General features: G+C 37.5%; 1 protein-coding gene across 1 annotated transcript in view; it reads right to left on the bottom strand.

The window, feature by feature from the left end:
• The window catches only part of LOC107729851 (exocyst complex component 4-like), a 42635-nt gene that overhangs the window by 22549 nt on the left and 2989 nt on the right, over positions 1–17097 (bottom strand). Inside the window, exons 3-7 of the mRNA XM_016540563.1 lie at positions 16294–16488; positions 11501–11685; positions 9912–10009; positions 7243–7480; positions 4240–4414 (exon numbers count right to left, since the gene is read on the bottom strand). Of these exons, the coding sequence (XP_016396049.1) occupies positions 4240–4414; positions 7243–7480; positions 9912–10009; positions 11501–11685; positions 16294–16488 (891 nt within the window). The remainder of the gene's footprint in view (positions 1–4239; positions 4415–7242; positions 7481–9911; positions 10010–11500; positions 11686–16293; positions 16489–17097) is intronic.

Here is a 17097-nt window from a genome sequence, read left to right on the forward strand (position 1 = left end):
GACAATCCAAAACAAGATAAACCAAACAAAACCAGACAAACTAGGACGAAACAAACCAAAACAAAAGACAAGGAAAAACAAGACCAGACAAAACAAAACAAAAGAAAAAACACAAAACAAATAAAAACAAAAGTAAAACACACAACAAGACAAAAAAATGAGTGTGAGCCTCTGTGCTAAAAGAACACATTTGTTCAAGTCTAAGACATGGGAAAATAATCCCTTCCTTCCAGAAAGCCAATAACCTTTCTTTAAAAACACAAGCTGACCTCATCGGTGATACACTGTAGAGACTATGGATTCAAAAGCCTCACTGAGCATTTTCTACCCCTCATCCTCCATTGTATCCAGCACTTCTGATATATTCTAGTTCAATGTAGATATAACATATCGCAGTGAGAGCTCAGTGCTTGGAGCAGCATCTTGTTACGTCTGGGTCATTAGCATTCTCATCAGCGATACTCAGTACGGTCCACTACCGGCGTTGCTATTACAGAGATGCACATCACAAAAGAATGCATAATTACTTAATTAATGAACATAAGAGTGGCGCTTTTCAAAACAACCAGCATGTCTCGACCACAAAGCCTGGGGGGAAAAAAGGAACATTGGGTTTTAAAACATGGAAATGAACTGTTATGATCATTAACCCTGTGGTGGAAATCTTTCAAATCCACAAGCGATATGCAAGCCGTGGCCAGTTACAATAGATCATTTAGACTGGTACACAACAGCTCATTTAGAGGCCATGTGTCTGTCTATCTCGCCGACATGAAACAGAAGCACTTTGCCTCTCCCTCCGCTGCCAGACTAATCACTGTCAGGGCATGAAACGCCTCACTAACACTGTATAATCCAATTACTCTGAGGCTGTGTGGCTCCCACTAAATCTAAACAAGCTGTCAAAGTGGAAAGTTTGTAATTTCCTTTCTTTTTCCCCCCTTTCACGCTCTTGTTCCCCTCACCCTCTTACCCATCATTCCTGGGCTCAAGACCGTGAGGCTTAGGAGGAGGAACAGTAATACAACGCAAAAAGGGAGATTACAACGAGCGCTATCATCTTAACTACGGGATACAAAGTCTTGCAGCAGGACTTGGAACTGGGTAAGAAATAAGTAACTTAACTTTATTTAAAAAATTATATATATATATATATACCAATAATTAATAATTAAGATAATAAGATCAAATAAGATAAAATAATTAAGATCAAACTCAAAGATCTCTTCAATATAAATACTAATATCTACTGTGACTAAGAAGATTACTTTAAGAAAACATTCATCAAAACATACCAATAATTAATACTTCAAATATATCCAGGATTGGTCAAATAAATCGTAAATTAAAATCAAATATCTATTCTATATGAATACCAAAATCTACGGGGATGAAAGAAACAGTAAGAACACATTATCAAAACCAAACCTATAACTACCACTGCCAGTTTTGTCCCTTTTTCTGTGGTATTTATAGGGATAAAATTATGCAGGACAAATTCAGGATTGGTCTGTCAGTGGCAAAATTTCAGTCAACAGCCACTCCAAAAAGTCAATAACTATTTACTCTTAGTTTACAAGCTCAATATGGATTCTAACACTCTCAGACTTTTGCTCTCCTGTCTTCAGAAATGGCCGAGCCACAGCTCAAAGAGCCAGGAACTGAAAGAAATAAAGATTATAACATGTCTCTCAGGTCCATCTGTCCATGGCCTTCGTGTCTTCAGTGTAATGGAAAGGTCAAAGTGATTCCTGTCTCCCACAGGAACAGAGAAAACTTGGGAACAGAAGTTCGGTATTAAGAGACAGGGGTCTCATCGACACCTAAGAGAACAAGAGGTTATCGTGAAGGTAACCCAAAAAAATGACACCAAGAACATCAGGTGCATCAGTGCATGAGAACAGGACCATCATTCTCACTTGAGACTGAAGTTTACGTAAGTCACACCTGATAACACAATCAGCACCTGATACCAGAACTCAAGAGTGTCACTGTATGAGAAAAAAAAGAGTGACAGAAAAAATAGAGAAATGAAAGGCCAGAAATAGAAAAGCAAAAGGAAAGAAAAATAGATAAAGATAGAAGAGAAGAGAAGAGAAGAGAAGAGAAGAGAAAAAAGAAATGTGACTGCAGTCTATGTGTCATCACTCTCACACAATCTTCATTCTAAAGAGAAAACAGAAAGGAAGTTGCTTTTTTGAGTGCCTTTAGAAGATGCTAGGGGTGTGCGATACTGACAAAAAAATGATATCTCGATATTTTATGGGATTTTATCGATAACGATAATTAGACGATATTTTGCTGAAGAAAGAATAGAAAGAAAAAGCCGAAATTTGAAATTAAAACCGCCAGCAGGCGGCAGCAAATCACTGTTAATAAGTGAGTCATTGCGATTGAACCATATATATCGCACACCCCTAGAAGATGCTGTGCATTTTTATGATGGTTCAGATTTGGGGCTCTAGTACTTGATTTCAGGGGGAAGCGTCTGTGCTTGAGAATGTGAACTAGTCTGAAATGACAAAATGCTGTCGCAGTCAGGAGAAGGGAAGAAGAGATGAGATCAAGAGGAGAGCGAAAACACAATTGATTAGGAAAACCTCAAATAAACAAAATAATCTGTTGTTAGCTAGAGTGTGAGGTGCTTGTGCTAATGAATGCCGAAAAAAGAGGCAGTACATGTGCACACAGTCAAACCCCTCATCACACTGCAGTTAAATGCATATTTTGACTTCTGTAGTCACCTCGCGGAAAGATGCATCTCGTTACTTAGGGTCTGCAAAGAGCTCAGCGGGGCCTTAGCAACAGTTGGCAGGGCCAAGCTTGTTCTTTCGTTACCACTCTCTACAGACTGCTTTGAAAGGAGTAGTTTAAAAAAAGACAGGAGGAAAGTACAAGGTAACAGTTTGACTCTTCACCCTGTTTGATGGAGTGATGACCCATTTACTCATTTCCCAGCTACACATCCACTCCCATCTCTCTTTCTCTCCCCTCATTCTCCTGATTCCTGTGTCTATGACTGGATCCTCTCTAGCATGCAGCTGATAAACAATGCTTTGAAAGAGCGCACATGGAATGAGAATCAGGGAGAGAGAATGTAAAGAGATGGAATTCTTTAAGGGAAGAAAAACAGTGAATACAGAGAATAATATGGACATGATAAGGTTATGAGGTCTCATTTTTTTACAATGTCTTTGAATCTGAATTTTCAATTAGTTTGACCATCTGTACCTACAACGGTTTTAAAATTGCTTGTGAAAATAATTCTAGATAGATGCGAGTCGACATTGTATAACACACCAAAAGAACTATTCTCCATTTATGGTTAATATTAAGAGGGAAAACAAGATATGATGTGAGGTTGTAACATTGATCTTGGGAATCTAGTGAATCATGAATCTAAATTGCCACTTGAATCAAACAAGACTGGCTTAACTCTGAAAACGAATTGTTCAATTGCTAAAAACAAAACAAAACACAACAAAGCACCAAACAAAGCAAAGCACAAAACAAACCAAACATGAATCTAAATTGCCACTTGAATCAAAGAAGACTGGCCTAACTCTGAAAACGAATTTCTCAATTGCTAAAAACAAAACAAAACACAACAAAGCACCAAACAAAGCAAAGCACACAAAACAAAACACAAAACAAAAAATAAGTGTAAACATACAAATCACATGAGATAAAAACCTGCAGCAGGATTTCCAGCAGGTGCTTTTCAAACACACAAACAGACACTCAATGTTGGACCTCTTGAGAGACTCTCAAAGGTTACATGAACAGCTGGCAATCTCACCTGCCTCAAAACACACACTAAAAGATCAACATTTTACCATTAACATACTCCAATTAAACATGACACTTGGGATGAAATACCGAACTTTTACAGTCTTAACAGAAGAGTTACAAGAAACAGCTAATAACGTTCTGTTTATAAGTTACCTGTAAATAACAGTTAATAGCATGTTTCTGCTTTGAATAACAGCCTGAGAGACTGAAAGTCACAGCACTGGGTTGTTGCCAAGGAGTTGCTATGACTTATATGTTGAAGAAAGTGCTTCCAATTGTTTTTAATACATTGCTATGTGGTGGCTAGGGTATTGCTAGGTGGTCAAAATAGCCTCTAGCAAAATCCACGTTTACATATTGTATATATTTCACTGCAATCTTTTAGATTCCAAATATATCATCCAATTTGCTGGATCTGCTTTACTGAATGACTCTTCAGGGACTGACCTGTAGGACGGTCTGGATCTTGGCATAGACATCAGCCTGCTCATAGAGTTTGATCCCTTCCTGTGCTCCATTGGGAGAGACGATAATCTGCTGTAGGTGACTGAGAACCACACTGTGAGCCTGGGCCACTGCATTCAACTTATCAAACAACAGCTCAAGCAGTTCCAGCACCAACCTGAAGAGGGTGATAGAGAGAGAATTTTTTTTTTTAAATGGGTATAAAATAATAAAACATTAGGACTATCAATAGAATAAAAAAATCAAAATCAATTTCTTGATTTCTAACCAGTTTTCAGATGCACAATGAAATGGTAACGGTATCAAATGTGTTAAAATATTTCATTAATCATATTATTAGAATTAGGGTTCATTCAAATTTTACAGCCCTAAAATATACATTTTGCTAACCTTTTATGTTTGTCTGTTTGTTTGCAGAACCCCCAGCACCCCCTTGTAGCCCCTGGGGGTCCTTGGACCCCAGTTTGAAAACTCCTAATCTAGAAGCTTTCCACGAAAAAGCCACCATTGCAGTCAGTCTGGCTGTCAGAAATCCCTCTACATCACCAAAAGCGAGCCAAAAGTGGTCCATTCTCTGTTACTAATGAACATGACAGCAGCAAAGTGCTGACAGAATCTCCCTGTTGAGCAGCGGCAGCTGTTCACCAACAACAATTAGCAGCATCTGTCAAACTCTCTGGGTCCTCTAGGAGGACACACATCTGTCTGACTTTTGTGGAGCTTACTCATTCGTCCCAGTAAAATGAGGCAGAAGAAAACACTGGTCGGTGGAATGAAGAGGTTGGAGGTGACAGCATGATGTAGGGTATTAAGATTGCTGGGAGGTGGACGGCAGGAAGATGATGGATGTTCACGTGAGAGACGGTGCATGATGACACATGTTAAACCTGATTTACAGAGGACAGGACATGACCCTTGACTCAACATGTAAACACATATTATACAGGACAACACTTCTTCATACAAGCATTGCAGAAAGCCAACCCAAAGCACACTATCTACTTACACGCATCTGAACCAAGAGGTCAAGGTTTGTTGGTTGATGTCGTAACTGGATGGATGGAATGAATGAATGAATGAATGAACGAATGAATGAATGCTCTCGTACATGATTAGAAATACACACACATATACACTTATATAGGATTATAAACTGTCATTGGTCCAATGTAATAAATATCTTCTGATTGACTCAGATTGTGTCACTTGGCAAAAATTGCTTGTCACTACAATCTATGTCACATCACGCCTGGTTAGGACAACATGTAAGACATACTTTTCACTGTGAACTGTAAAGCAGCAGTGACTTCATTTTTCTGTTGAGGTTTCCATAGAAACGGAGCCCAACCTCAACTTTCACGTTAGCACAGACACACAAGTAAACACTGAAATTGCTCTATGGTTAAAATGGGACCTTATTTTCACTCAGGTCATTTGAGCCTTTTCATGTACAAAAAACCCTGGCAAAGATGGTTTACCTTACAGGAAACAGATTTATGAACTGCCATATTAATTCAGCAGTTATTTATCAAGGTAATTACATTTAATGATACATTAGTAAATTCAGAAGAAACACACACATATATACCACACATATATAACCATTTCTCAAAAGAATTGCGAATAATAGAAATTTTTCTTATATTACTAAAGTTTCCATGTCATAGCTTTCAAAGAAAAGCCCCCGTTTATTTCATTAAAAGCACAAAATGAAGAAGTCAGTGGATATTCTCTCACACACTAGAAGCTCACATCCGGAAAAAAAAAAGAGCGGAGAGCAAACATTAAAACCCAGAGAATGGCTGTGGAAAAATAAGCGATTGAGAGTTCATTTTAGCCTTAGGTAAAGAGCGTTTCTTTAACAGCCTTCATTATCTGTCTTTTCTTTCCTTGCTTTTGTTTTTCTCTGTTAGAGCCGATGCTTAAGCAGACACTGGCTGCCGCTCGCTTTTATGGATTACACCATTTCTGGAAATGAGGGAGGTATGAATGCCATATCCAGCAAGCCATCATCGGGTAAAGTGAGAGAGCGAGAGAGAGCGCAATAAAGAAGGAAAACAACGGAAACCAATCACACTTCAGTACAAATGCCTTCCAAAGTGCTTCCCTTAAAAACAAAATTAGTGCAAGAGGGAGAACTGCTTCTAAAGTGACTGTCATTGGCAGTTTTTATTTCCTACATCATTTAAGGACAACATTAAATCAAAACTGATCCCATTTACTTCTAAATGATTCTCTCCCTGTGCATGATTTGTCAGTGCATGTTAATGTAAATAAATTTGTTTTAATAATCTTCAAGAGACAGCTGATCATAATAATAATCAATCAAGCGCCAACTGATAAAATCCAGTCTCGCCTTTCGTTATATAGCTGCATTAGGAAGTATATCACGTTAAAAGAATTGCAAAGTAAAAACTATGGATGCTTCAAGCGATTGGAAACTGAGCAACTATTCAGTATGGCTGTGCATATTGCAGGAGATAAAAAGAATAGTTATGCAGAAACAATGATTTTTATAAAGAAAAATCTGCCCTTCCACCTCATTTATGTGGTGGTATTTGTTCCTAAATAAATTCAAAGTTTTACAGTTTTACAAGAATTACAACAAATTCACAAATAAAAAATATGAGATTTGGAAATATGCATTAAGATTCACAAATGTTTTCTCATGTCTTGACAAAACAAAACATGAATTTCAGACTCACAAACACTTTTCCCAGTGTTCATTTGTGGAAATGCAAGCATTTATTCGGGCTGTTTGAATTAAATGTCTTAATAATATGTCTGATATGAATATGTCTGATATGAAATGTCTAAATAATAATAACATTTAAAAAAATGTTTTTTGTGCTTGTCTACATATCTTAACCATCATATAATATTCTGTCAGCCAATCAATCAATAAACTAAGAAACAGTAGTATGGTGTATGACTATAATTATGGATATTCACTGCAGACTGCCCCATCATTCCATTAGCATTTACCTGGGCTGGTTGTCCTGTGCCAGGTTCTCTCCTCTCTGGTAGGCATGGTCAGCGATCTGAGTGGTGGATCTCTTGAGGATCTGCTTGAGCTCAGGCTCCAGACGCTCCATGATGGCTTTAATGGTTTCCGGGATCTTCTTGAGTTTGGCCAGAGCTTTGATCAGGATCCCCATGAACTCTGCACTGTTCTCCTCTGGGTCTACGTCCAAGTCCTCTCTCATTTCCTGCAGCTCACGCACTGCACAAACACACATGCACTCCATCAAGAACACTACAACAATATATAATTACAGCAGCATGAATGGACTGAACGGTTTATGGAACACCTACATAAATATACGAGCAACCTTGACAGCACACAGATGGTAGTAAAACTTTAAGATATGGTTTGCTAATTGTTAAATCATTAAATATTACATAACTATTAAAAGGTCACTAATGTGCATTCCAATTTGAATATATGAATAAATATGAATATGTACTAACAATCTGTTAAGATGTTAATGTTATTAAATTTATTTATAATGACGTTTTCCTCAGAGAGATTTTACAGGTAAAAAGGTTAGTAATATTAATGTAAAGTAACAGTAATATATTAATAATTAAACCCAAATGATAGAAAATCTACAGTAGGTTCACTTGAACCAACAATGCCTGGAATTTAAATACATTTCAAGTTATTTTTCACAATGTTTCAGGGCCACGCTTTCCTAATTTCATAATCATTTCCTCCCTTCTCATCATGGCATCAGCACAATCCTTAAATAAACCTGCATTATGCACCTCTCCATATTCACCTGCTCAACGGAGAGATCGTACAGTGAAGTGCTTATTTTTCTGTCTGCTAATACCGTCCAATCCAATGACTGTTTAAAATGATTTTAATGTTTATGGCAAGTTAATGGGCTCAGGTTTTTTTTCTTTTCTCTCCACCAACTGTAGCTTGCTAAATAATTACTACAATTACCTCCGACAAATGATGCGCAAAAGGCCATTAGACAAAATAGGTGACAAAAGGGAAGCGTCTTCCACAGCAGGGGAAATGTTGTCTGATGGCGTCACCCGATCACACATAAAGCACTGCGACAGCAATAATTGCAAGCGTTTCATGTAATGTGAAGAAAACTGCAGCTAGCGCAAGAATTTCTCAATAGTCCTGTGAATTAGAGACATTTCTACCTGCTTTAGCAAAATCAACGCAAATAACAATAAAAGGGTGAGTAATCATCTAAAGTGACAGACAGACAGACAGATGGATGATGGATGGATGGATGGATGGACAAGCAGACAGATAAATAGATGGACAGACAGACGGATCCTATCTATCCATGGATGGATGGATGGATGGATTGAAGGATGCACAGACGGATAGGATAGATGGATAGATAGCTGGATAGATAGATAGACGGATGGTTGGATGGACAGACACACAGATGGAAGGATAGACGGATAGACAGACACACACAGAGAGATGGACAGACAGATAGATAGATAGACAGACAGACGGACAAATGGACAGACAGACAGGCAGATAGGGTTGTCGATAGTTGTACTGACGATTGACAACATGTCTCAGAGGCAGTGTGGGAGAAACAGACAGCTGTGGGTGGCTTGGTGGGTCTGATAACAGTCTCAGAGTGCAGTGGAGTCGGCACCCCACACAGGAGAGCAGGGATAACGAGGCCCGCACCCCCGCTGTGCTGACAGCGCTGCATGATTAATAATGTGAGAGAGTATCTCATCTGCACCAGTTAATATGCTTACTGAAACATGATGTATTGAGATCATGAAACCTGAGAGTGCGTGTTCTTGTGTGTGTGCAGACACAGGTCTTTTTTAGAGGTGCGTGCAAGTGAAAGTGTGAGTCACTGTGTAATTGTAAAAGTGAAAATTGGTATGTCATTGAGTTTTGGTGTGTATATTACAATGATCGTCTCAATGGACATATAATAGGAGTGTGTGTTCATGCAAATGCTTTCCTGAACACACAGAACGCAATAGTTGCAAGTCTTTTCTTGTCTGTGGCAGCCCCCAGTGTCATATTAATAGACACAGTGACACTGGTCAGACGTGTCCTAATGATTTAATTAGCACTTTGAACACTGGCAGACAATATGGAGCACCTGGCCCTACAAAATCACCTCTTGCTTCATAACAGCCAGGACACCTGCTGTTCCCTTCAGTACAGCAGAGAGGAATCTATCATTCAAATTATGAGCCACTAAATCAAGTTCTAATTCACTCGCTCTCTGCAAAAGTAGCACTCTATTTCTCTCGTTTGCTGGCTAATGGTCACTTTGTCTTGTCTTTGGATGTTTTTTTGTCTTCAAGTTTTGAATACATCAAAATATCAGCCAATGAAAATTTTTATGGAGAAAAAAAAAAAAGGTTTTTGGCCAAAAGAGAAAATAGGCAGAAAATGAGCAGAAAATGCAACTCATCTATACAACTAAACTGTGTACATTAAAATTTTTAAATATAATTTTATAGAATTGTAAATTTATTGTATTTGCAAATATATACTTATAGTACATTTAAATAAAATATTTGTATATATTTTTTTATATATATAATACATTTTAAATATATTTAGTAGTTAAATTATATTTATATTTATAAATATAATAATTTAGTAATTTCTACTGCTGTATATTTGTAGTGATTCTTACTGCTGGATGTTCCAGGGGTGCTGAACTGTGAGTGTTCTGTGAGCTTGCGTGGAGTGGACAAACCGACATCCAAAACAGATGTATCCTTTGAAGCAGACCTGAAAAACAAAAAAACAAAGTTACTGTTACTACAGTCTTCAAAATAGTAACCATTATTATAGTGACAGCAGCTATTGTTTAAACATTCATAAAAAGAGCAGCCATGAATGTTTTATGAAAATAACAGAGAACCTTCCGCAAAACCATTGCCATTAAAGTGGTCAGAACACGAAGAATCAAACAAGGCAGATTGCAAAACACATATGAGAAAGAGGAAATGAATAAAAATCCTGCCAGAAAACTGCAGTCGCGTCGTGACCCTGCCTAATAAATCACTTCTCCTCATGAAAGCGTCGCGCTATAATTACATGGCCGTAAACAGAGCAGCGGAAGAGCGACAAACACGCACGCACAATTCTGAGATCAAAAACACTACTGCAAACAACTCCACACTTCAGCCCTGCGGGGGTCACCAACCTGCATTAGCTTAATGCGCTACACCGCTGTGCCTTGCCTAATCTATGAGAATTAGCATTGCAGAGGCATCGGCGGCGGCGGCGGCGGTTCGCACGGCACGCTGACGGAGGGGGTCAGCAATCCCCCGGCGACAGTGCGCGCGTGGGCGGCTGTGTCGCCATCGAGAAAAGCAAAAACCTATTATCATTCCTCTCGTGCTCATCCACGAGGGTGCGAATTACTTATCTCTGTCTGTGCTGAAAGCCGGCATCAGAGCCACGGTGGCCAGGCCCCGTATGCAGGGACAGGAAGAGAACAGTCGTTAATCAGCTAATTACATGACTCTGGTGAGAAGAATGCAACAGGGCCAGAGAGGCTTTGTTTACCAACAAGCTAATGATTTAAGACCCTGGTGAACAAAGCATTCAATAAAGAATTAACATTGTGATTTCCCTTCAAGATAGCATAATCACACCCGTCATTAATTACGTGAAGCAGATCTATGCTGAGATCCAGAAAAAGACTTTAGTGAAGACGCGTAACACATTTTCTAAGTGTCACCCCTTTGACTAATTAAAGTTTATTCAGAACGTCAAACTAGCTGGGGTTCAAGCCAGCTTTGCCCCATATATTCAGGCTTGGATTCTTAATTAGTCTGATCAGTTATTTTGTCTGGCATATTCCACATCCTTATTAATGATCAGACAGCAATGACTCATGGGATGTTTGGTTTAAGATAGCACGTCTCTCTTTTTAAAAAAGTACATACACTGTAATTAGATGAGTTGTGTGCCCTGCCACCATTAACCTGGGAAGGTAAATTAATCTAAAGCAGTGAAATGACTTTCCAGCTCTGAAGGTAATTGCTTCAAAATTCAGTTTACCGCCACAACCTGAATCAAACGTTCTTAGAAAGATATTTTATATTATTGACGTTTTGTAATATTATTGACCTACTTTGGGTCCAAATACTAAGCCTACATATCTTTGATTTGAACTGATCTGAAAGCAAGCAATAAGGATCTAGTTTCGCCCAGCTGCATGCACTTCTCAATCAAATAATATTTTATCAAAAGCATGCCATAGTAGCTCACCGGCCCTTGTCCTTGTCTTTTCCTCGGTGACCCACGCGGCTGGTTGATTTGATGTAGAGGTGTCGATGGAGCTCGTCAATTAGCACCAGATGGATGTTGAGCTTCTTACTGTGGAGCTCCAGTCGCAAGTCGCCGAGACCCTCCACCTGTAGCAGGGGTCCTTCAAGAGAATCCACCGCTGAAACCTGCAAACACAACACCACAGCTGAAGTTTCCATCTGCCTGTGTGTCTACGTACAAAAATGTTAAATGATGGAATGTAGTTGAATGTCAAATTTAGTGACCCCAAAAATATTTGGAGACTTGAGCCTCACTTAAAAGTGTATGAATTTTATTGCATTAAATAAAAAAAATTTTTTTTAAAAAATAAAATAAAATTATTAGCCATTTTTGCTTTTTTTTTGTCCCGATGTAATTGTAGCAGATGTTTGAGGTCAGCCACCTTCAGCAGTTCATAATAAAGTTAATTTACAACCATAAAGAGTCTAAATATTTTTAAATGTTAATTTTGAACATAATAATTTATTGTTTTAATTTAGAACCAAACAAACTTCTTTTTGTGAAATGTTATGCTTGAAAACAGTGCTTTTTATTAACTTTTTTTTTTTAATCGGTAGAACTTGGTTTGATATTTTGTTATCTTATGCTGTGACTTCATACATTTCTAAATGTGGTGAAGTATCTGAATATTTATTAAGACCACTGTATGTTGGTTATAAAATATGGCTGTTCATCTATACTTCGGGTCCTTAGTATCTACTGTTTTGCATGTTCATTCGAAACTCAAATCCCAATGTAGCTTGTCCATTGCTAGTAGCCGAATAACTGAAGTGTTCCAGGTGTATCCACTGTTGTCAAACAACCACCTAGATTAGCTGCGCTCCAGGATCACATAATAGCACAGAACACACCCACCCATCAAAAACCACAACGATAAAGCACAATAACAACTCTCGTCCAATCAAGGTATTAAAAGAGGGAGATTGCAGTGTGGTGGACCGCAGTGGCGCTGAATATTTACTCTGCTGAATGCGTGTGGCTCTCCTGCAGAGAGCATAATGAAGTATGCTGGGTGAATGAGGTGTGAGACAGCGCTTATCAGTGAACACAAAGTGAGAAAATGATGCAAAAACCCAGAAAACAAAATTAATATATAAGCTTTCTATTTCTTTCGCACACAGAGATTTAATAGATTTACTACTTTTTTTGTTCAAAAATCTCTAAATAATATGAAATAAGTAAAATTCCTAATAATAAATAAAATTCCCAAGAATTACTAAAATTCCTAAAAAAATTTAATCCCTAATAAATAAATAATTAAATAAATAAAATAATGGTAAATTAAATCTGTAATAAATAAAATACCTAATAAAATCAATCATTAAATAAATAAACAAATTCCTAATAAATAATAAATTCCTAATAAATAAATACATATATACATGAATACACACACGTTATATATATTCCACATCATAGAAAATGTTGTAAGCTGTGGATACAGAACGTAATTTTAAAAAGTATATTGCTTTTTTGCTCTGTTTTGTGTATCTGTTTTTCATCTCCTCCTCCCTCTCTCATACACATGTGCAAGGGGATTTTGAAGCAGAAAAATGAAGAACAAATGCAACTTAACATGGAGAACGAGTCCAGGTAGTCCCCTCAGGCTTAGCTTTAATGCTGTCCTGGATCTGCACATATCAGCAGCTACTTGCCATGCTGCCGCATTTGCAAACCGAATCTGAAGCAGTTGTGAGGTTGATAAGTTCAATTTCCTCATTTCATTCACCTGACCTGGCTCACATATCCCAGAGCCTTGATCTTCTATGCAACCTTTCCCTTCTTCCTTCCATCCTTCTTTTAATCTCGTACACACTCTCTCTCTCTTGCTCTTTTTTATTGCATTAACTTGTATTTCTAGTCTTTACTTCTCTTTGCCTTTACCTCTCCTCTCCCTCGGCACTGAACTACCCTGCAGTGGCTACTGCTTGTTTTTATTTTGTGAATAAATCATAAAATGGCTCTGAATGAATGTGCTTTATTAGAGGGCAGCTAATGGCCTGTTAATAGTGCTCTGTAGGGCCATCACTGCATCGCATTTGACAGACAGAGGAGGGGTCACACAAGTCAAGGAGTTGTTCATGCAAATGAAATGCATGAGCCACAGCGTATACCTGCAGGATCAGCTGAGCATGTGTAAGTGTGCATGTTTGCATGTCTTATTGCCAAACCTGGTTTAGTTGAGAAGACACTTCAATTTGCAACTGAGATACTTGTTTTTATAGATTTGAGAGGAGAGGGGAGAGAGGGAAGAAGAGGCAAAGAGATAGAATAGGAAAGGTTAGTAAAGGAGGATAAGAGAAAGAAAAATAGTTAAAGACGGGAAGAGGACAAGGAAACGAAAGGGAAGAAGGAGAGAAAAGGGAACAGTTAAGGACATGAGAGGAAGAGAAAGAGGAAAGGAGTAGAGAAGAGGAAAAAGAAAGTAACATGGAGCAGGAGGAACAGTTAAGGACATGAAAGGAATAGAAAGAGGAAAGGAGATGAAAGAAATATGGAGAGGGAGTGGAAAGGTTAAGTGCAGGAAAGAAGAAGGAAAAATAAAAAACGAAAATAGAGAGGAAGAGGAAAAGTAAAGGACAGAAAAGGAAATGAAGAAGAAGGGTAAAAGAAAGAAAAAAGAGAACAAAAGAAAACATAAGAGAAAAAAAGAAAAGGAAAGAAAAAGGGAGAGGAAGAAGAGAAGGAAAGAAAAATAAGTGAGAGGAATGTGGAGATGAATGGTTATGGACAGCAAAAGAAAAAGGAAAGGAAAGGAAAGGAAAGGAAAAATGGAGAGGAAACAGAAAGTGTAGGAAAGGGCAGAAAAGGACAGGAAAGGAAGAGGAAAAGAAAGAAAAGCATAAATGAAAGAAAAACAGAGAGGAAAAGGAAAAAAAAGAGGAAGATGGAAAATGGAGACTAGGAAAGGAAGACAGAAAGAGGAAGAAGGAAAGGAAAGGAAAGGAAAAAGGAAAGGAAAGGAAAGGAAAGGAAAGGAAAGGAAAGGGCAAATCAAGAGCGGAAAGTGCCGATTCAACAAATGTGAGGTAATGAATGACAGCTCATCTGAATAGCACACACTGGGGAGGTTAACCAGACTGACAGGTACGAGAGTTACAAATGTGTATGTGTGCGTGTTCATGTAAGTAACAGACAAAAGTGAGGGACAGTGTTTTCAGATGAGAGTTGCAAATTGAAACAGTCAAATCTCTGTTGGCAGTCCCAATACTTCTCGTCAGATTTAACACAGTCACACACACAGGAGGAGACCACCACCTGAGAGACCTGAGAGAGCGGGAGGAAGGAAGCTTGTCATCTCTGACCACAGCTGATTTCCCCTGTTGAGAGAGAGATGTGGGTGTACCCAAAGAAATAATGTTCAAATACCTGATGAAAAAGTCCCAAAAAAACAAAAACACCTGGAGATTCAGCTCCTTCTTATTTTTGATGATGTTTTTAGACTCATAAGGTTTGGTTAATGCAGTGGGAAAGAATCACCTGACCAGAGTTGCATAACTGAATAAGTCACTGTTTAAGTTAGCACACATGCTCCTGACACACACCACGCAGGTGACACAGATAAATAACTTCATGTCACTCTCCACCCTATTGTTCAATAGTTTGGGGTCTGTAAGGTTTTTTACTTTTTTTTTTTTTTGAAAAAAGATTCTTTTTGGAAATTCTCTTTAAAAAAAATTTAAAATGTAAAATAAGTGCTTTCTATTTTAATATATTTTGAAATTTGATTTATTCCAGTTAGTTTATTCCAGGCAAAGCTGAATTTACAGCAGCCATTACTCATTACTCCAGTCTTCAGCGTCACATGATCCTGCAGAAATCATTCGAATATGCTGATTTGCTGCTCAAGAAACAATTCTAATTACTGTTGAAAACAGTTGTGAAAAATGTTGATTTTTTTTAAATATTTGTTCATAGGTATGTAGGCATTTATTATGATTGCTTTGTTTTTTTCACTTAATTCTGTAACAATTTGATACTTGTATTGTGCCTTGAGATGCTTATGTGCTTTTCTTTATTTAAAAAAAAAAATCTTTTTTTTTTTTAGGATTCTTTGATGAATATAAAGTTCAAAAGAACAGAATTTATTTGAAATTGAATATTTTTTTTACAATGTAAAAGTCTTTACGGTCACTTAATGCATCGTTAGCTAAATAAAAGTATTATTTAATTCAAAAAACATTATTTAAAAAAAATCTTTCTGTACCTAAACTTTTAAACAATAGTGTAAATATTTACAATACCAGTCAAATTACAACTAAATTTACGTTTTCATAATCTAAAAGATCTTTACGTCTAAAGGATTATGCTTGACATTTCTTTAAAATATCATGTAATATTTGGCATTTTTGCTATGTTAAATGCAAAAAATATATATTTGCATTTAACATATATATATAAATATATATTTAAATATATGTTATAAAAATGTTATATAGTATATATACTATATGTTATATAGTATTATAATGTTTAAAAGTTTTGCCCATGTATGGATTTCATTTCTTACAAAAAAACCTATGTATTTATTTTTTAAACAAAGCATCCCAAGAAGCACACAATGAAATTGGTTGTAAGAATTTAATCAGTGTCCAAAGCTCAAATTAAAGAGCTATATTGAATTTAATATTTTTATGTATGAGAGGACAAGCTGAAAAAAAAAAACAGGTTGCATGTACTTACCATGGAATGAATAAAATTTCTCCTATCAACACATTCAAACACACACTCACCAGCATATCTGTGGCGTGCAGGTAGTGCTTGCTGGCCAGCCATGCCTCCAACTTCTGAGGGACCTGTTTGATGTTCTCGATCTCGTCCAGCAAGCTGAGGACATGCTTGTGCTCGACACCTTCGATCCACAGCTTCCTCAGTTCATCTCGCTTACAGTGGAGGAGCATCTTACAGGACAACAGGTTCTCCTTGACCTGAGCAGAGAGCAGCCCACACACACCATGTCAGGAGAAGGTGAAAGTTCACACTTGATTAAACAAGCATCAGCTTCACAGTTTTCCTTCCACAGCTCTGCTCGGTTCTTTGCATAATTATTTTCAAGTGTGTCAGCAGCAGGGGAGAAGATGATAAACAAACACTTTGCCGTAGATTAAAACCTGAGCTTAGTGGCTAATTTACAAGGATATTATTTCAGACATCGAAGACAATTACTAGTGATTCCTAATGATTCTTTTATGATGGCTCACCATGTAAATCATTCCCTGGGTATTATAGCCAGTATTATATCAGGCTGCATGCAGCTTGTGTGTGTTTACGTATTGGTAGGTTATCACAGAACTATGTGGGCTACAAAGTAAAGCAGCAGTTGCATTTCAACACCACCAGCTGCTAACCAGAGAGAAAAAAAAAGAATTCCTGTGTGATGAGGAAGTTATTTCAATCAGCCATAAACAAACAGACTGACAGCATGAAGATGTATTTCTATGCGATTGGCAGCTATGTGAGTATTTTATTAAAGTACATTACTAAGTCATTGTGCATCTGCCTTAAATCAGGGTTTTTAACAATGTAACCTGAAGGTT

Source organism: Sinocyclocheilus rhinocerous, unplaced genomic scaffold, assembly GCF_001515625.1.
Source record: "Sinocyclocheilus rhinocerous isolate Xijiao unplaced genomic scaffold, SAMN03320098_v1.1 scaffold848, whole genome shotgun sequence".
NCBI classification, from domain to species: Eukaryota; Metazoa; Chordata; class Actinopteri; order Cypriniformes; family Cyprinidae; genus Sinocyclocheilus; species Sinocyclocheilus rhinocerous.